The sequence below is a fragment of the Henckelia pumila genome, chromosome 1 (assembly GCF_033568475.1).
Source record: "Henckelia pumila isolate YLH828 chromosome 1, ASM3356847v2, whole genome shotgun sequence".
Lineage (NCBI taxonomy): Eukaryota > Viridiplantae > Streptophyta > Magnoliopsida > Lamiales > Gesneriaceae > Henckelia > Henckelia pumila.
In genome coordinates, this window is record NC_133120.1 from 114,943,016 (window position 1) to 114,963,275 (window position 20,260).

The 20,260-nt window shown below is 33.0% G+C and overlaps 2 protein-coding genes across 4 annotated transcripts; one reads left to right on the forward strand and one right to left on the reverse strand.

The window, feature by feature from the left end:
• Positions 1-103: 103 nt before the first annotated feature.
• On the forward strand, positions 104-14,376 carry LOC140882417 (ATP-dependent DNA helicase homolog RECG1, chloroplastic/mitochondrial). Of its 3 annotated transcripts, XM_073288412.1 has the most exons (17): positions 104-276; positions 872-954; positions 1,047-1,134; positions 2,232-2,795; positions 2,876-2,988; positions 4,044-4,278; positions 4,773-4,936; positions 5,434-5,515; positions 6,371-6,460; positions 7,080-7,313; positions 9,221-9,292; positions 9,378-9,530; positions 9,606-9,749; positions 10,517-10,675; positions 10,973-11,056; positions 13,024-13,596; positions 14,002-14,376. In XM_073288412.1, exons 1-17 carry the CDS (start codon positions 238-240, stop codon positions 14,092-14,094), a joined length of 2,970 nt encoding a protein of 989 aa, XP_073144513.1. In that variant the 5' UTR covers positions 104-237; the 3' UTR covers positions 14,095-14,376. The 3 variants fall into 3 exon arrangements, with proteins under 3 accessions (XP_073144513.1, XP_073144522.1, XP_073144529.1); XM_073288421.1 differs by lacking the exons at positions 104-276; positions 872-954; positions 1,047-1,134 and adding an exon at positions 1,138-1,246 and having other exon boundaries at positions 1,329-2,795; XM_073288428.1 differs by lacking the exons at positions 104-276; positions 872-954; positions 1,047-1,134 and adding an exon at positions 1,155-1,407.
• Positions 14,377-19,532: 5,156 nt separating this feature from the next.
• LOC140873204 (uncharacterized) lies at positions 19,533-19,967 on the reverse strand. The gene has a single exon (XM_073276240.1). The coding sequence runs from the start codon at positions 19,965-19,967 to the stop codon at positions 19,533-19,535; it is 435 nt and encodes a 144-aa protein (XP_073132341.1).
• Between the last annotated feature and the right edge of the window lie 293 nt (positions 19,968-20,260).

A 20,260-nucleotide genomic window follows, 5' to 3' on the forward strand; every position in this document is an offset into this window, starting at 1 on the left:
AACTAATCACACTTAAGCCACAAATTATATATTATAGAATTGTGTACTCAAAAAATATATTATAGAATTGTAATATATATCCAGGAGCCATTACTCACGGAAGTGTTGGCTTTCGGTCATCTGTTTCATGAAACTAGCTTCATTTTTCTCCTACAATGGCGAACAAGTGACTCCAATTTAGGGCTTCAAAGGTTCGATGTCCAGGCAGCTCTTTCTCCCGTCGTAGCCTTGTTTTGTATGGCAGCTACGGCCTCGCCCGTGCATTTTTCTGGCATGGTAAGTGTTTTTTTCTCCTTTTTTTTTTTTTTTTTTTTTTTAAAAATCTTTTGGGGTGTTATTTAAAAGCTGAAACGAATGTTACGTGAATCACGGGCCTACGGAAATGGTTTCTCTTTGATAATAAACTGTAAATATGGTGAGTTTTGTCAATACTAAGAATGGCCATAAGAAATTCATTAACGAGTAGGATGATGGGTTATTTTTTGTTAATGATAATTTACCAGGAGGGGACTGCAGGAATTCAAATATAAACTCAAGCTCATCTTAATTTCAAGTAATTGAACTCATAAAAAACTCCAATTCGAGTGTTTTTTTTTTTTTTAAATGGCCTCGTATATGGACCAAGATTACAGTTTTCATAATCTTTAGGTGCATGATTGATTTATTTTTTCCGTTTAAGGATGTCAATTGCAATCTTACTGTTCGAACTATGCTATAGAAACAAATAACTAGCCCTCCTGGCTTATACTTGTTTCATGGTGTTAAAATGTCCTTGCATGAATATTTATAAGTCATTTATGTTGCACTCGGGGCATTTTTCAAGATTATCAATTAGAGCATCACAATAGTAAACTTGATCTTTCTTTTGCAGGGTTTTAGTGGCAATTGTTTGAGATATACAGTATGTTTTGAAGCTGGTAGAGCTTGCAGGAATACTTTTGGCAGAAGGCTGAGGTGTGGTTTTCTTTGCTTAAATTTGCTTCTTTTTCTTTCTTTTCCCCCTCTACTTTGCAAAACACTGCTTTACTCTCTCCAATTTCATGTAGATTTGGTAATTTTCTTCCGCCAAAGATTTTAACATTATGCTTCCAATCAAAGCACAACTTCCCAGAGGGTGTGGATGGTTATGAAAAGGCAAGTGTCTCAGATCACGAAATTTGGTTTTGTGTGGCAGTAGATATTGTTGGTTACAAGGCTGGTGTATTTCGTCAGTGTGCTACTTTTCATCCGTATTTCATTTAACCCAGTATATCTCCATTTTTTTGGTTTTTATTCTTTGATCATTCTTTTGATGAATACCATTCTCATGCAGTTTATCTTGTATGCAGGTAATCTGTCTTCCTAATTTTTTTTATGCTTGTTGATATTATTCCCACTGTGTTCCTCGCCATTCACAGATGAAGTGAAGTAAATTTACTTTACCCACTATTTACTCATTATGCAAAGCAGTTATCTAGTTTCTTGGAGGTTATACCATTTGCTTTTCTTTTGTCTCTTGCTATTTTTTCTCCCTAATACTTGAATGATAATCATTCTGTTGTTTCCTTTACTCTCATCTCGAACTTTGCCAATTGTAACTTTGTTTTATCGAGCAGCATGTTCTCCTTTTCATTTACTGTTAATATCCATGTGGTGCTGTTAATGTAGCCGTAATAGTGTTTTATGGTTTCAATTGTTGTGAGGTCTTAATGGGAAATGGAGAAGTAATGCTTTTTAGCTGTTTGTCAGTTTATGAATCCTATGTTTTGGAGCTTTTTAAATGTAGAGTATTTCTTATGGTATCTTAATAGAACTGTTGAATTTTTATCTTAATAGTGTTTGGAGTATCAGTTAGAATGATATATGTAATCTAACTAATAATTTTTTAATCAGTCCTTTAAATTTTTTAATCAGTTTTGCTGTTTATGAATCGTGTTTTGGATCTGTTTAAATATTTTTTTTGTTTAGTTAGAAGCTATCTCGTGTCATGAACTCTAGTGTTTCACCGAACTCACATTTCCGAGAATTATGTAAATGGAAAACAACACTGCCAATATTGCTTGTTGGTGTTCTTATTCAAATGATATATTTTGTATGCTGTCTTGTTTAATCAAGGTTTTAGTTTTTACCTTTTTGGTTAGCACAACACGTTGTCCCTGGTTTCTTAAGATTTAATATTTTATGCTCCTCACTTTCTGCTTTTCTTTTTCTATGTTAGGGGTTGTCATGATAACAACTTTTATGACTTGTAGGAATCAGTTTTGATGGGTTATAAAGCTCTTGATGATTTGATTGCGAATGAAAGATTTCGTGAGAAGTTTATTGAGAATCTCAAAGGCCATAATGTTTGTTTTGATCCCACTTTGGTACACAAGCAATTCCCTTCTATAACTGTTGGTTACTTCCCAACTGTAGAGCTGTATGATGGAGCACCATGTTATTCTGATACCAAGGAATCTGAGGTACCTCAAATTCCCGAGGGATGTAGTCCTAGTGGTGTTGATGCAAATTGGGTGGGTCCAAATTGTATGATTCAAGCTCCAAAATCTTTATGTGAAAAGATTTTAAATATCAGTGCCCCTTATTCCCTGGAAGAAAAATTCGATGAATCTACTTTGCATTCCCAGTCGCCATATAGAAAGACCGAAACGAGAAATGGTTTACAGCTGACCACAGAGGAACCTTGCAGCAGTACTGGATCTGAGGCACGGCAAGCTAGTCTATCAGTCTCACAAATTCTTGATAAACATATCAGCTGCGTGCCTGGACTAAACAAACGGCAGCTCAGTCAGCTGGAAAAATGTGGTTTTCACACGGTGCGTTATATGAATAAATATATTTAGACTTGTTTTGGATATTGATGTCTGATGGATCTACCTGGTTATCTGTTTTGTAGTTGCGGAAACTACTACACCATTTCCCTCGCACCTATGCTGACTTACAGAATGCTGAGGTGGAAATCGATGATGGGCAGTACTTTATTTTTGTTGGGCAAGTGATTTCCTCAAGGTCAGCCTGTCAACATTTATTTATCATTGAGATCTAACATAATCACCTTGGATTCAGCTATTTTGACATTTGTGATTTTATGTGAGCATTCTTGCTGACAGTGGCAAAGCCATTTGATTTGACAAATGCCACCCCCTTTCCCCTCCACTTTGAGGACATTTAGTTTTAGTTCTAAGTTTTTGAGTTATACCAAGAATAGTCACTAATCAATCTTCTAAAATGAATCAGTAATTTGAGTGGCTATTCATGGGTTGTGAAAAAATGCTAAGAAAACTAACAAGATGAATCGAAATGGTTATTTGTAAAGAATGCTTTTAATACTTAGTTTTTGAAATTACAAAATTCCTAGTATTGTAGGCGCATCGTCCAGTCTAAGTTGGACCTATGTGTATAAAATCCCTGCTTTACTATTTCATCTATCAACGTTAGGTTTGGGCTTGTGTCGTAGAGTTGGGTTTTCTTAGTTATTGGAGATGCAAGAATGATGATTGTGAGAGAAGATGCTAAAATGATACAAGAAGGCATAATAATCTTACAATAGCAGCCAGTGCATGAAATAAATAAAGTTTTCTCCTGCATCCTGCAACAGTCTTCTAGATTGATTCAACCGAAGAGCAGAGATGGGACTGATAAATAAGAAAAGGTTGTTTTTGATCTTACAGTTCTCGTTGCTTTTCAGCACTGCTTTGTTTTCATTCAAAAAATGCCACATTAACTTTTAGTTGGTTCATAAACTTGCTTGACTTTGAGAGATGTTTGAGCATTTGTGATATATTGAATTGTGTATCAGTTAACAAGTATTTTGTCGCTAAGATTAACAATGGAAGTCACCTGCCAGTAGAGTTTGAAAGTACCGCCATTCATACTTGTTTTGTTCCTTTACCGGCATCACACTATATAAATGTGTCATTGTGAATTGCATGTTCCTCTTCGCTTTCTTTATTTTTTTCCACCACTATCATGCAGTTGATATACAGAGCTTTTCTTCTAGATTTTCTAAAACATAGAGATAAACATTTGACTTGAGTTTTAACACTATAGCCTTTTTTTTCCAGGGGAATTCGGGCCAGTTATACATTTGCATTTTTGGAGGTGGTTGTAGCTTGTGAGGTTGCAGATGTCGAGCCAAATTCTGAGAGCACGGGTGTTGAAGTTGAGAATAGCATGAAAAGAACAATTTATTTGCATTTGAAGAAATTTTTTCGTGGTACTCGCTTCACCTGCCCACCTTTCCTTAGAAGTCTTCAGGATAAACATAGGGAGGGAGACATGGTGTGCGTTAGTGGTAAGGTGGGGTTATGAGTATTAATTTGTTATTATTTACAATGTGATATTATCTTTCTGGCATGTTCTTTGTTGGAGTAATCCCTTCCACTGGGCATGATTTCATGGTTTTGAGCTAAAATTTGAGGGCTTGAGAAAGTTTAGCTTTCATTTTAATAGTAAAGGCTTGTGGGAATTGATGACTTATTCGGTTTTGGATGTTTGACATAAAATAGCTTCTGATGATTGAGATATCCAAATATACTTTGAATATGTCTTCATGAAAATACACGAGAGACAATTAAATGTAAAATGGAGGGAGAGCAAGTTACACAAGCTCAGTGTGTTTTCAGCCTTCTCTCATTGCTCGACTATTTTAATATGGTGCTCGGGGCCTTTGCTGGTCTCTGTTAAACCTACTTCAATTATGTTTTCTTTGAGTGCGGGACAGTTTGGTAATGATTTTATTGTTTATAACTACTTCGTGCACATAATTTACTCAGAAATGCTCATTTTTGAAGGTTCGGTCGGGGAATAGTAAAGATCACTTTGAAATGAGAGAGTACCATATTGATGTTCTTAAGGATGAAGGAGATTCATCTGTGTACACAAAAGGGAGACCTTACCCTATATATCCTTCTAAAAAGGGTCTCAACCCTGAGTATCTAAGGGATATTATATCAAGGTCTGCTTCTTTAACCTCTAAGATCTAATTTTACATTTTTTTTTCAAGATAATCATTTCTCAGATGAAATTTCTACTATATGTTGGCTAAAAGTCACAAATTTTAATATGAGACACGACCTTTCGTAGCTGCAATAATAAATCGAACAATTTTATCTTGTAAAAACCATAGTTTTGCTATGATATTATTTATTGCATCTCATGCCTATGCCACATAAGCACGATTGCACACAACGAGCTTCATTTGCAACCACCTCACATTCATCTTCATTCAGCAGAGATGATTCTTATATCTTTAATTGAATTCTGAATAGAACGACTGTTTTCCCTGTGTCTAGTGGTCATAATACTTATGCTATGCGTCCTCCTGTTACTGCTTCCGAATCTGTAGATTTGGTTCATTAATCTATTTTTCACTTTTCTACTTCCAAACTGATCTATCGCCTGATCAGAAACATGCATTTTTCTCTAATCCATCTCTCTTTTACATTGTTTCAGAGCTTTAAAGACATTGCCAGTCAATCTTGATCCTATTCCTAAAGATGTTACTCAGGAGTTTGGACTTCTATGTCTTTCTGATGTGCGTAAACTGGCTTTGATTTGTGTTATGGTTGTCCATTAGTATTTTACATTTTGTTCTTTTCAAGTGAACATTACTCGATAGGTTTTTTACACTGCCCAATCTATTTATTTCTTTCTTTTTTAATTGCCGTGAGACGGGCTAACATTTTTATGACTTGATGCATGTAAATAAATTGTACTTAGCTGAGTATATGCTGTTAGACATTACTGCCAACCCACCATTTGGGCGTACGATTGGATTGGAAAGAAGAGAAAACAAAACAGAGACACAGTTAGCGTTGATGATTCACATCTTATGACTGTAAATTTAAGACTTTCTGTAGTTTTCATGTCATTGTCTTTCATTTTGTTTCTTCCTATAGTTTCAGTAAGCCAGCAAATCATTTTATTTAATCTTTTATATATTTGTTTTGTTGTTAAATTTTGCTCGTATGTGTTTCACAATCAGAAATTTTTCTTGCTTTCTTCTCCGCACTTGTCGCCAGTCCAGTTTCCTTTGCCTGGCGCGGGACATGTGCATGCTCTGGAAAGAAATAAATGAACCTTCCCATTTCTTTTCAGGAGTCATGAAGTGAAAATGTTCCTGTACTTGCCCCTGCCAATCATGTCTAACCCTTGAACTTTGACTTTACATACTGTGTTGTCTTTGAACTTCAGCAATACTTTTCTAATAGGTGAGAATCAGCATGACCTGCTAATTTGTTCAACCATGCTAAATATGCTTTGACTCATGCTTTTTTGTAATTCACTGCTCTCCCCAGTTGTCCAAATTTGTCGGATAATTACACTTCATCTTATATTTTTTCATGTCTGGTAAATGGTGGAGAATTTAGTTTTTTTGGCAATGATGCAGGCTTATATTGGAATTCACCAGCCAGGTGATTTCAACGAGGCAGATTTAGCTCGCAGAAGGCTTATATTTGATGAGTTTTTTTATCTTCAGGTGATGGTGACAAGTTTTTGTTATCCAATGCTCCATATATTTTGGTTGTAAGGGAACTTTTGATCAGTAACATTGCTGGGACATGTTCATGTGGTTAATTAAAGCAACACCTATGCGTATATGCCTGTTCTTTGAAGCAATTTGGTTTTATGTTTCCATGCCATTGTGGCCTAAAGGATCTCCAGTCTTTTCTTTACATAAGATTATTTGTTTCCATTCTGTTTAGTTGGACAGGCATCCAAGATTTCACTTTAAACAGCTCAACATTTTCATCGTTTTTTGAATTTTTGTCCTTATATGTCACACAAGAAATATTTATCTGCCTTTCAATTATGAACTCATAGATCCACAGTTTATTCTCTCTTATTTTTGTTGTTCTAGGTAGTTCTCTTCCTTATTATGAATCTATGAGAAATTGAACTTTCAAAGAAACTCTATATATTCAATTGTTGGACATGTATATTACTTGCACTCGTATTTTAGCATTACTTGAGTTGGATGCCAGCCTCTCCAACATTGAAATGTAATTTACTTAGGTGAAATATGTTGTCCAATAACATTTCCATGGCGCCATGTTAATCAGGTCATAATAATATGTTCCTTTGCAATGTTCTGTCAGTTGGCAAGGTTATTCCAAATGCTTGAATCTGTTGGTACTACTCTTGAAAAAGATGGTCTGCTTGAGAGGTACATGAAGCCCGAACTCAACACAACATTTATGGAGGATTGGTGCAGTATCACCAAGACCTTCATGAAGGTTCTTCCTTATACGCTTACCCCCAGTCAACTGCGAGCTACTTCAGAAATAATCTGGGATCTAAAACGACCAGTTCCAATGAACAGGCTCTTACAGGTCTTGGAAGTGCCTTATATCATTCATAAATTAAAATTTTCTGATTACAAGTTCCTAAAATTTTGCATCTTGTTCGCAACATTGAACCTGCTTATAAAGTATAGGAGAAATCTAAAAATCTGCAGGAGTTTAAATTCCCTTGGTAGCTAATTCTTGTTATTGAGTTTCCTTTCATTAAATTAATTTCCTTATTTTTTCAAAAATAATTTTTCTATTTGATTTGGTTTATGTGAGTTTCCCCTAAATTACATTTAGAAGTCTTGACTAGTGAATCAGTGTTGTGGTGGAGTTATAGGTTTTCCAATGCATTGGTCTTATCAACTGTGTACCCGGGTAAATCTAAAACTAAAAAGTTTTCTAAGGACAATTTCATCGTTTGATAATCACTGTAATCATGTTGCTTCAGAGGTTTGTGATGTGCTCGGCTGTAAGATGTATGCATTGACCAACGTTAAATTTTGAAGCTAGAAGTAATGCCTCTTTCATTTCTGAGTAGGTAGCGGCGTAGCGTAATGTAGGTGCAGATTGTTCTTTATTCTACTTGGGTTCTGGCTTTACAATGTCTTGATGGTAGAAAGCATGGCCAACATAATATTTGTATGGACACTATGTGGTTCCCCTACCTCTTGTATTAGTCCAGTTGTTATCGAATGTGTATGTATGCTGCAGTGTGTGGACCTGTATGGTTTTTCAAATGGGAAAAGTAGTGTGTCTGATGTAAGAGTCACTATGTTCCACCGGTCACCACTAAATGGGTAGTTTAGAATGACACAAATTAAAGGTGATTGGACACATCAGGAATTATTTTCTCCAGGTTTATTTTCAATATGAATCCAAAGATAATAATTTTCTGAAAGTTTAAGTCACAAGTAATTTGGGGAAAGAGTTTGAATCTTAATGCCCATATCTCTTTTCAGTGTGCTATGGTCTTTAAGGAAATAAATATTCTCATTTTGGAAAATATGGCATTACATGTGTATTTCTTGAATTGAAAGTAGGAGCATTCACTTGGGGAACTGGGGTTCAAAGTGCCAAAACCCATAATTTTATATACTTTGAATAAGTGAAAAACAAGGTCCTGATGCATCAGCCAAAGTTAAAACTGTGGAAATTTGAAACGAAAGAGGTTAGCTTCCTTACGGGGTAAGTGAAATGGTTTTTAGATGTGGTTAAATAGTTGATAATAACTATTATTTGCCAATTGGAAGCTAATTTTGGCGTCATATTTTTTTCAAGATATATGATTTTGGGAGGAGTTAGTCCGGAACATGTCTTACAATTAAGGGTTTACATTAGATCAATTTGTACAATTCGGTTTCGATTGAAAGTTTTTTTATAGGCTGAAACCGAACTGAAATTTGTGGTTTGTTTTAGAATTAAACCGTCAATCTTTGTTTATTTTTTTGTTTTTGTTTCCCAATATTTTATATATTTCAAGTCAAAAATTGAATCTTATTAAATAAATTTGACATTTTCTTCAAAAAATGAGATAATAAATTATGTTGTACAAAAAAAGTAAAAGTTCAGGTTTGATTCTGGTTTGATCTGGGTTTGTTTGGTTTTGATGTGGGCTTGGTTAAGTTTTGGTTTTAACCACAGAAAAATATTCATGGTTTCGTCTTGTTTTAATCCTTAGATTGTACCTCTAAACTGTAAACTGAACTGAATCTTTTGGTTTCTTTCAAAACCGAATCATTTTTTTTGGTTTCAAATTCTTTCGATTTGGTAACCATGGTATTGGATTATTTTTCTCAGTTTCCGGTTTATTATGTCTACCTTTACTTGACATTTGACGAAGTGCACAAATCATTCCATCTAATACGTTTTCTAACGTTCACCTTTTATAATGTACTTGATGCTTTATTCTGTTCTCATAGTCTGTTTGTTCTTTTTTTGACTATGTCCAGGGTGATGTTGGATGTGGGAAGACTGTGGTGGCATTTCTAGCATGCCTGGAAGTAATTGGCTCCGGATACCAGGTCATTTGTTTGTACTTCTTCATTATGTTTAAGTTTTTTGTATATTTGAAAACTCAATGTATTTGATTTGTTGCTTTATCTCCAGGCAGCTTTTATGGTCCCAACTGAGCTGCTTGCTGTCCAACATTATGAGCACCTTCTTGGTTTGCTAGAGAGAATAGAAGAGGCCCATGAAAAGCCTTCTGTTGCTCTGTTGATTGGCTCAACCCCAGCGAAAGAAGCAAAAAATATTAGAAAGGTAGGTTTCCACAAGTTGTTCAGAGTTACTTCCATTGCCTTGTTGATTTCATTTTTTGCTATAATTATTTTATAGGGTCTCCAACTGGGAGATATCTCTTTGGTCATTGGAACTCATACCTTAATAGCTGAAAAAGTGGGATTCTCAGCCTTGCGCATTGCTGTCGTAGACGAGCAACATCGTTTTGGTGTTGTCCAAAGAGGACGCTTCAATAGCAAGGTAGCATTTGATTCGACATTCACTTAAATGTTCACTTGGATGCTTTACAGAAATCTAGGTTGAGTTAGAATGAATTTTTTGTAATTTGATAGTAGCAAGCTTGTTCCGCATCCTCTCTCAGCTTGCCTAGATTTAACGACAACTAGATGCAACTTTTGTGTTGTATCCAAAATGGAGTTACAGTAAAGTGATTCTATTGCACAATACCAACCCTCAAATTTCCTCAAAACTTATGGCTCTTATAAATTTGTTTATTCACAAGAATCAACTTTACTGTCGAAGTCAAATTAAGGAATTCAGCGGCTTTATTGTTTTATGGGATGGGGAAGGATGATACAGTCATACAGACGGCCTTTCTGAAACAGAATAATAGCAATACTATTGACAGCCAGATTAAGCTTTTTTCCTTTATTTTTCACGTGTGTCTTGGGGTGGGAGTTTTTTGACTTAGTCTAAAAGATTTCAATTCCACCAGCTTTTCATAACCAATAATCATACTAGATGGAATGATCATTAGTCAGCCAGCAACTTTCATTTTTCCTCTTAATAACTTTACTTTGAGCTTTCTGCTTGGACAGAAGTATTGTTGGGTGCAATTATATTTCCGAACAATAGATGCATCGCAAGCAATCTACTTTCATCTTTTCTGAAGCTGAAGTTTCAAATTTAGACCTATGCAATTGTGTTGGCATTTTCGATTTTTATCATGTAATGTTATGCCTGTTGTTATATTATGCTTGTGTTGGATAAAACTCACCATTTTGCAGTTATATTTCAACACAATCACTTCGCAACTGGGCTCATCTAGTTTGAAGGAGTCTCTGAAAAATGATGTTGTCATGGCTCCACATGTGCTGGCAATGTCTGCCACACCAATACCAAGGTCGCTGGCTCTGGCTTTATATGGTGACATGTCCCTGACTCAAGTATGTACTCCTTTATTTTGGTTTCTCCAACAAAGATTTGGTGATATTTCATAATGTGTTATAAAATTTCAATTATCTTTTCCCAACTACTTTTACTTGTTCTTTACTATGCCCATGCCCTACCTGATTTTCTATAATGCATGAAGAAAATTTTGCCCGATTCAATTATTCTTCATTTTGATTATTATTGTATGGAGCAAATTTTTTTTTTGTTGCGAGTTATTTGGTTCAGTTTTTCTATTTTCTCATGCTATACTTTATGTTATCTTGCACATTTTGGTGTACTTGAAATGACAGATTACTGATTTGCCTCCGGGAAGAACGCCAGTCAAAACATACATCATCGAAGGAAATGAACTTGGATTTGAGAAGGCCTACCAGGTAACTTTTTCAGTGTAAATACAATGTCATCTTCATTGTTTACTTTAAACTGATGCCACTTCTAGAATTGTAGCAAAAAACTTACTTCGTGGGGAGTACTTTGCTGTGTGAATTAGGTCTCCCGATTATTGAAATAAAGAAATAGATATATAAGATGGAAGAGAATGTTGCCTCCTATACACTTCTGGGAGCATTTTGTACCGATTTGATAAAAAAGATCGTCTTCGCATGCCCCTCGACTTAAATTTGCTTTTATCCGTAGACAATTTTAAGAAAGCTCTCTATGAGAAGTGCATTAGTGCTAATATATACATTTATATGCATCTGTTAATTGTGCTTAACACATTATACTCAAATCAGGTTTTAGGTTGATGCATTTGTGCAGGCCCATGCATCCAAGTTGTTAAAAAGAAGTCATACTATATTTTCTTGTGCTGTGGGTAGACGGAGACCTGACCACGATTTCCTTCGAACTATAAATTGAAACTAAAACTGTTTCCTAAAACAGGATCAGAATCGGTGACTCGTGGTTTGATTTTGATGTTAGAAATAAGAAAACTAGAATCGTAAATTAATATTAAGTTTCAAGGTTTTGAAGTATATGTAAACCATTGTTTTCAAAACTTGACTGGAGCGTGTGGTTTGACCGGGAATCTGTGACGGCCTGATGGGTCCGGTTTGGAACAAGTTTATAATCCATTTTAACGGTTAAACCGGTCCAAATGGTTCGCTCCTTTTTCTTTAATAAATTTTTTGCATTTATTTTTTTCAGAATTGATTATTTCTTTTATTCCTTAAAAAAATTATTTCTTATATCTTTGGCCATATATGCATATACATATATTATACGATTGGATTTTAAACTTTGTTAAAAATATTATTTTAGTAGTTTTGAGCTTATTTTGATTTATTTTTTTGTTAATATATATATATATATATAGAAATTTTCAACTGTCCAACCAATGATGCCCAACTCATCCCGACAACTAAAACCCCGTAGTGGGTTTTAGTGATACGAAATTTTTTTTAAAAAAACAACTAAAACCCGGTAGCGGGTTTTAGTGGTCGGGGACGAGTTGGGCAGGAATGGTTGGGCAGCTGAAAATTACTATATATATATATATATATATATATATATAGTTATATTTGATATTTTGATTAATGGTTATATGTGTGTTGTTCAGATTTTAAGCTTTGATAAATATATATATATTTTATTATTTACGTACATATTTGAAATCTTTAAAATTTTAAATATATTATTTACTATATTATATTATTATTTTATATAATATAACAGTGTTCCAGCCTGACGTGCAATTGAATCGGCCGGACCGGTTGAGTAGTTTTTAAATGGTTGACCATGTTCGGTTATGAAAACACTGATATAAACTTAATTAACATAATTTAAGCTACTTGATTTATACAACTTAAATTAAACCTTATTTTTATTTCTTTTTTAAGAAAAATTAAACATTCATTTTATTTTGTAATATAGTTGTTAAATGATTAAATTTGATTCATTTGATTACTTCATGAGTCTGCTATTATTTATTTTTTAGTGGTAAAATTTAAAGGAATACTTTGAGTTTAGATTAGTTCAAAAAACAACCAAATAGAAATCTAAATTGTTAGGAACCGGAACTGAAACCATATCCTAGTGGTTTGTTCCTAGTTCAACATTCCATTGAATCCAAAACCTTCATTTTATTACATTTTTACTTGGTAAGAAAAGAAGGAATGCCGGCATTGTTATTAAATGCATTGTCCAGATATTAAAAAAAATCTGTGTCTGGAATGCTGAAAGTTGTACAAATCCGACCTACGTGTTTGATTTTCTTAAGAAGGGTATGTGCTTGACTCTTGAGAACGATGAGGTAGACAGTAGAAGCGATTGCCCATTTTAAAAAAGAGACTATTGACTTCATAATTTAGATATTGATTATTGAGTGCTTAAACTTTTGCAGATGATGTTGGACGAATTAGAAGAAGGTGGGAAAGTGTATATTGTCTATCCAGTGATTGAGCAGTCTGAACAACTGCCTCAGCTTCGGGCTGCCTCAGCTGATCTTGAAACAATTTCTAACAAGTTTACTGGTTATAATTGTGGATTGTTACATGGAAAAATGAAAGGTGATGAAAAAGATGAAGCTTTGAGGCGTTTTAGGTCCGGTGCAACTAATATATTACTTTCTACACAAGTGATTGAGATTGGAGTGGACGTTCCAGATGCATCGATGATGGTTGTTATGAATGCTGAGAGATTTGGAATTGCACAATTACATCAACTTCGAGGTCGAGTTGGCAGGGGGGAGAGGAAATCCAAGTGCATATTATTATCGTCTACAACCTCTGGCTTAAAGCGGTTGAAGGTTCTTGAGAAATCATCAGATGGATTCTACCTTGCAAATATGGATCTTATTCTTCGTGGTCCCGGTGATTTGCTTGGTAAGAAACAATCTGGACATCTGCCGGAGTTTCCCATCGCCAGATTAGAGATTGATGGAAATACTCTCCAGGAAGCTCACCTTTCTGCACTGGTGGGTACAACTTGTTCCACTGTTCACTTTGTTCTATGTTTACGCTCCCCATAAATAGTTTCGCCATCCTATTTATTTCAACGAACCCCTAAATTTATCATATTACATGTTTTCACTCTGCAACATCTCTTGAGGTAATACATCATTTACACAAACATTTCATGTTATAGTAAATACCCGAATGCCTCATGAAACTTGATTTCCCTTGTGTTTTAACAATTTTGCCTTATATGTACATCTCAAGGCGTGTTGATGTAACATGATGCATTCATCTTTTACCGCCATCTCAGTTTTTGTTTGCTACAGAAACCGAATGGTGAACTCTGAGTCAGTATTATCTGGACTTGGCCCTGTTCTCTAAATTTGAAACTACCATAACGATTCCACCATTTGTTGTGGTTGCAGAAAGTTTTGGGAAAGTCCCATGATTTAGAGAAGTTTCCTGATCTCAAAGCCGAGCTTAGCATGCGACAACCGCTGTGCCCTCTCGGAGACTAGGCTCAATCCCGACCATCAAATGTTCCATCATCTTGAATAGCTGGAAGTAAGCATTACTTGGATCTGTACTTTGAAGCTTCAACTATGTGGGTAATCCTGAACGAAGATGTCTGAAGAGATGTTCCCACACATTTCTAACCAAGTTGACATAATATTTTGATATTTGAAATAATAGATGTATGATAAAAAAAAATTACTCCATATAAATAAGCACATTCGAGTATTCTAGCACAATCTGATATTTACAGTAAAAAATACTCTCTCCATTTTCATTATATTGGTTACGTTTTTTTTTTATTTTTTTATTTTTATTTCAAATATATAGTCATACGTCATATTTAATAATAGTTTTTACACTTCTTTACTAATATATTCTTATTAACTAGAGATAAAATAGAAAATGTCTATATAATTTGTTTTTCAATGATTTTTTCTCAGTGTGAAATAAAAAATTATATAATTGAGATGGAGGGAGTTCACCCTTTCTGAGTTTATGTGCACGCCTATCATATTCTATGGTATAAATATGCTCATTTTCAAAAGATATTCTTGAGAAATATGGAACACACGAAACATTTAGCAAATTTCGTTTCAATTTCTAAAATCAATTACTTATGTCCAAAAATGAAGCCAAAAAAAAAATAAAAAAATACTCTACCATTGTTTACTCTAGCTTAATATAATTACTTAATTCAAGTGTTCACCACCATGTTATTATTATTATTATTATTTTTGAAATCACCATGTTATTATATTATATAATATCTTTAAATTGAAAGTTACTTATCAACTAAACATAATTGGCACAAACTTCAATCCATTCAAATACAATTGAACATTTATCTCACAAAGAAAATAAAATAAAAGTTTTCATAATTCGAGTTATAAAATATACTCACATGATCCCTAGCTAGTAAAAGGGCTTCAAATGCAGGACGAAATAATTTACTACAATACCCAAGTAAAGCTTTATTTATTTATTATTTTTTAATAATAATAATATATACTTTTAATTTGGGGGACTTGAACTCAAGCTTGAACTCGAAAATCTTAAACTTGATAAATCTTGAATTGAGCTGGTTCGACCCACTTGACACCTTTGTTTGGATCATAATTTTTCTTGAACTCTTGAATCCAATGTAATCGAGTGTTCGTGTTGTGGTACCTAGCCCGGAAGGGATAATTTCATCATACATTTACAGACGCTATCCCAATGATGTAATTAAGAGTTGAGATTTATTAATATTTGTGGGGTCCATTGAAAAAATTGTGGATCCCACAGATATTGGGTAGTGTTTGCAACCTCTAAAAATAAGTGATTATGAAGATTCTCTTAACAAAACACTACCTGAACTCAGATTTTATGATTGAGATTTATCAAGGTAGTGTTTGCAACCTCTAAAAATAAGTGATTATGAAGATTCTCTTAATAAATTTGTTAAAAGAATCTCCATAATCACATGAATACATTTATCACATGTTTTTCTCAAATTCATTATATAAATTATTGATAAACTTTGAGTTTTATAACAAAAGTGTATATTTAATAGATATAATGATTTTTTTTGTAAAAATGCTACACTTCCATGTATCGCGATTGCTCTTCCCTACCTTAAAACCAAATTTTACTTCTTTTTATTATCTAGAGAGTTTATTTATTATAAATAGCCTCGAAATCGAGACCACATTTCAAACTCGAGACATTGATATGAAAAAAATAATAATAATAAAGTATAAGTTATCCAAACATGAGATATTGATGCTAGATAATTGCAACTTATTGACAATTAAATACTAAATTTGAATATATAATTTTAAGAAACAAAGGTTCTATGCCTATTTTAATCTGCAATTTTGAAATAAAATAGCAATTATATTTCAAGGACTTCATAATTTTCACAAGGTTAAAAACAAAAGACAAGAAGGTGAAGTCACTGAAGTGTACGTAGTGGTTGAACCAAAATGAAACAACATTAGCTCACATGAAGAACCAGTCTTTATATATATATATATATATATATATATATATATATATATATATATATATATATATATATTTAAAATCATGACATAGAATCTTCAATTCTGTTGCTATTTTTGACAAGGTTTTAAAAAGCGCGAAATGTGATAAAGCGTCACGGTCAAGCTTCAAGTTTTACAGGCTTAAACGAGTTTAGAACAAGTTTAAGCGTGAAAAAATATTTTTTATTTTTTTGTATAATTTTAATTATATTAGGTTAATTAATAGAATAAATAACATATTAACTTAAATATTTTAAGAATAAATACATAAATTATCAAGTTATAAAAACGTAAGTCTCAAAATAATAAATTATCTGGAGTAAAATATTTGCGTTAGGTCAGGTTTCATCTCTTAGTCGAAAGTAATGAAATGTACGAAGAAAATTAAATTTTGATGCATTTTAATGTTTTTTTTAAATTATATTATTACATATTTATCATTTAAAATAAAATTCAAAATTAGTTAAAAATATTAAAAATTTTAAAAATTTAAATTAAATATTATTTTTAAAAAATTATGTTTTTCACGTTTTTTTGCGCTTAATATGGTCAACCAAATGGTTGACCGTTTTTTTCACGCTTTTGTTCTAAGCGAAACTTTTTGCTCACGCTTCACGCTTAATCGCGCTTGAGCGACGCTTTTTCAAGCTTTTTAAAACACTGATTTTCGATACGTGCTTAGTAAATTTCAGGCTAGTGTAGTAATTTGCAAATCATTTTAGTCAAATAAACCACACTATCCAAGAACTAGTCGTTTGGCACAGTTTTTTGTCATTGCTTTTGAGTATGTTTAAATCGAGAAACTATCTAAATTTATTAAAAGTATTTTATGGGTATTTTAAAATTTTAATTTAGCTTGAAATTTGATTTTAAAAAAATTTAAAAAGGAAAGAGAGTTGCGACTGAAAACACCCATATCAATAAATTTTCTTGATGAAACTAATGTTTTAAATATAATTAATTAATTAATCACATCCAAGTGTAGGGGCCATATTCATTTCGCCTTTGTTTACAATAAGCCCAGCAATCATCAAAGAACTACTACTCAGCTTACGTGGTCCATAATCATTTACAATTAATTATAAACTTTGTCCCTATTTAATTATCATATAAATTAATATAATATCTCAACATTGCGGCAACATCTGCACAATTCAATTCAATCAATATTTTAAAAACATAAAATTAAAAGAAAAATCGCACTAAAATATAGGATATCTTGTAATTCATCTTGCAAGAAGGTATCAAATTTGAAACAAAATATCGAATTTGAGATCTAATTATATATGATATACGGTCTCATGTATCTATATTCGTGAGACGTATATATTAGATCCATATCTTGAGTGAAAAATAATACCTTGACATAAAAATAATATTTTTATAGGAGATTCGTTACACAAAATAAATTGTAAGACGGTCTTAAAAGATTTTTTATGAATTATATATAACAAATAATCTCTCTAAGACTCTAACTGGAGAAAAATTGAAAATGAAGGAGTTTGGGGCATATGGTCAAATCCTTGTAATTAAAGGTGTGGGTAGGCTTCTTTATGAGCGTTTGCCTAAAAATTTCCATGTACTTCACATTGACATCTCAACCAACTACAAATTTCGAAATCAATCGCAACTAATTTTGTAAATTTGGTCATGAGCCTTTACTTTCCAAGTTAATGGTTTCATTTGTCATTTTTGGATTCAAAGTGTATATCCAAATAATACATCATTTCATTTTCACAAAAACTCATGTGAGAAAATCTTACGGGTTAATTTTATGAGATGAATATATTATTTTTTATGTTAAAAATATTATTATTATTATTATTATTATTATTATTATTATTTATCAATTTTAGATATGAGTATGGTTGACCCGTCTCACGAGTCTCAAAAGACCTACTTTTCATTTTTAGGTCGACATACAATAATGGCCGGGTACAGCATTACACAAAAATTATCGACTATTTTACGATGTATGCATGTCGAAATACAAACAAAATTTGAATAATTTAAAGTTAAATACAAGTGAGAATAGGGGACTCGAACTCACTTTGGAAACTCTAATTTAATTAATTTATCTTCCCAAAAATAATAGTTTCTTAGAAATTGAACATAAATAAATTAATTAATAATTTTATCGTCTCATAAAATTGTATTGTGAAATGATCTTATATGTGTTTTTGTGTTATGGAATTGGTTACAAACTTTTCCATACTCCAAACTGATGTTCAGTTTTTGTTGAAATTCATTGGCAGGATAAGACTGAGGCACATGAAAAATATACCCTCTACAGTCTTTTCATTTGGCTTTTCTACATAATAAAAATTTTAAAAAGTAAAAAAGTTGAATTCCTTTCACTCTTTTTTGTGCCTTTGTTTTTTTTTTTTCTTTCTTTTTTTTTTTTTTTTATCAAAAAGAAAGAAAAGATTGCAATATCCTTTCGTCTTCTCTTTATAGAGCAGTGGATACTTTTGAAGTAAATTCACCTTTATAATTATTAAACAAAAAGTTGAAATTTTCCATTAAAAAAAGTCGTGAATTTCAAATCATAGGCTCTCGCATTATTATATAGTTGTAATATTTAAAACATCACCAGCTAATGGAACCCAATAATTAAAAAAAAAACTATCAAATAAGTCAGCATAATAATATTTAAGTAAATATAAAAAGATTAAAAAATTTAATTTACAAAATTGATTGTAGATTACACATATATTACTTGCGTCATAATTTTCATTTTCAAAATTCCTATATATAATATTATCCCATCGTGAATCATGACCGGAATTTTTAAAAACCCTACTAAAACTCATGTGATTTCACAGATTAATTTTGTGATACAAACTTTCGACACGATCAATAAAAAAATATTAATTTTTATGTTCAAATATTATTATTATTTTCTATAAATATGCTTACGTGTGAGTACTCACTCTCTTTTACGAAAAGCACACGCTGAGATTATTTTTTCGATTGTTTTTTTTTTTTGAGATGATTTTATCGATTGTTACACATGTCGTACGTGACCACAGAAAGAAAATCACCAAAATTGAAGTTTTGGTACAAGTAAAGAAGTTTGGAACATGGCTAATTTTGATGACTTGTAAAAAGAATAAAGAAAATTGATACAATTATTCAAACTCGATGATGCAATGAAGTAGGTGGGAATTTCTAATCAAAGATTAAAGACAAGAAGGAAAAATACAAATATATTACGCTCAATATTTATGATGATACTACTACTTGTCGTAAACGCCAAGAATTTTGATGCAATCGCGATCATCATCTAAAATAAATATACAAAAAAAAAAAAAAAAAAAACAAAACAAAAGGTTGCAAAAATTTTGCAACAATATTTGAAGACAATATATATAAAAGAATTCCCATCTCATACATATAAAAATTAGCTGATTCGGTTACATGATTAATGGAATACAAAAGAGAGAAGAAGCAAAAAGAAGAAGAAGAAACATGGCGAGGGAATTGTTTCTTGATTCTTTGATGGATAATGACGAAGACTGGTCTTGATGAGGTGGCTTTCTGTAGTAGAAAGGAAACCAAGGCACCATAGGCTCCGGCGGCGGGGGCGCGACACCGTAATAGAACGGTGATGGAGGAGTGAATGGGACGTATCCGGTAGTAGCCGGAGGAGTAGTTGAGAATGGAGGGGAGAAAGTGGCCGGAGGGGTGGTCGACACCGGCGGCGTTGTGCCGACGATGGGATTATCTCCGGGGGCGATCGGCGGTGGATTGCACGGATACGGGCATACTTGAGACGTCGCGGGGATGAGATGATGAATGATTGCGGAGAAAAACACAAGGGAGAGTAGGTTTTGGAGCTTGGTGGCCATAGTTTTTGGGAGGTGTTTTGGAAGAAATGAGTGAAAGATCGAGTAAGTAAAAGATATTTTAAAGTGGGGAGTGGGAATGGTCCTGGTTTTGGTTTAGTGGGGAGGATTTGACATAATTTTGCCAAAGGGATGAATTGATTTAGGGGGATAGTAACGGGACTGTTTCAAGATATGTTTTTTTTTAATTATTTTTCGTGTAACTTTCTAAAGTTTAAGAATTTACAACCTGAAAATAATATTGAATCCCCTACTTCTTGTCATGACTCAAAAAGTGACAAAGTTGGTAGGGTAGA

What these genes read in the sequence shown, in the direction of transcription:
- LOC140882417 (XM_073288412.1), top strand. Translation starts at nt 238, where the DNA reads ATGGCAGCTACGGCCTCGCCCGTGCATTTTTCTGGCATG. An exon ending in ACTTTTGGCAGAAGGCTGAG is followed by an intron (nt 955 to 1,046) that starts GTGTGGTTTTCT and finishes AATTTCATGTAG; the next exon opens with ATTTGGTAATTTTCTTCCGC. An exon ending in GATTTGAGAAGGCCTACCAG is followed by an intron (nt 11,057 to 13,023) that starts GTAACTTTTTCA and finishes AAACTTTTGCAG; the next exon opens with ATGATGTTGGACGAATTAGA.
- LOC140873204 (XM_073276240.1), bottom strand. Translation starts at nt 19,967, where the DNA reads ATGGCCACCAAGCTCCAAAACCTACTCTCCCTTGTGTTTTTCTCCGCA.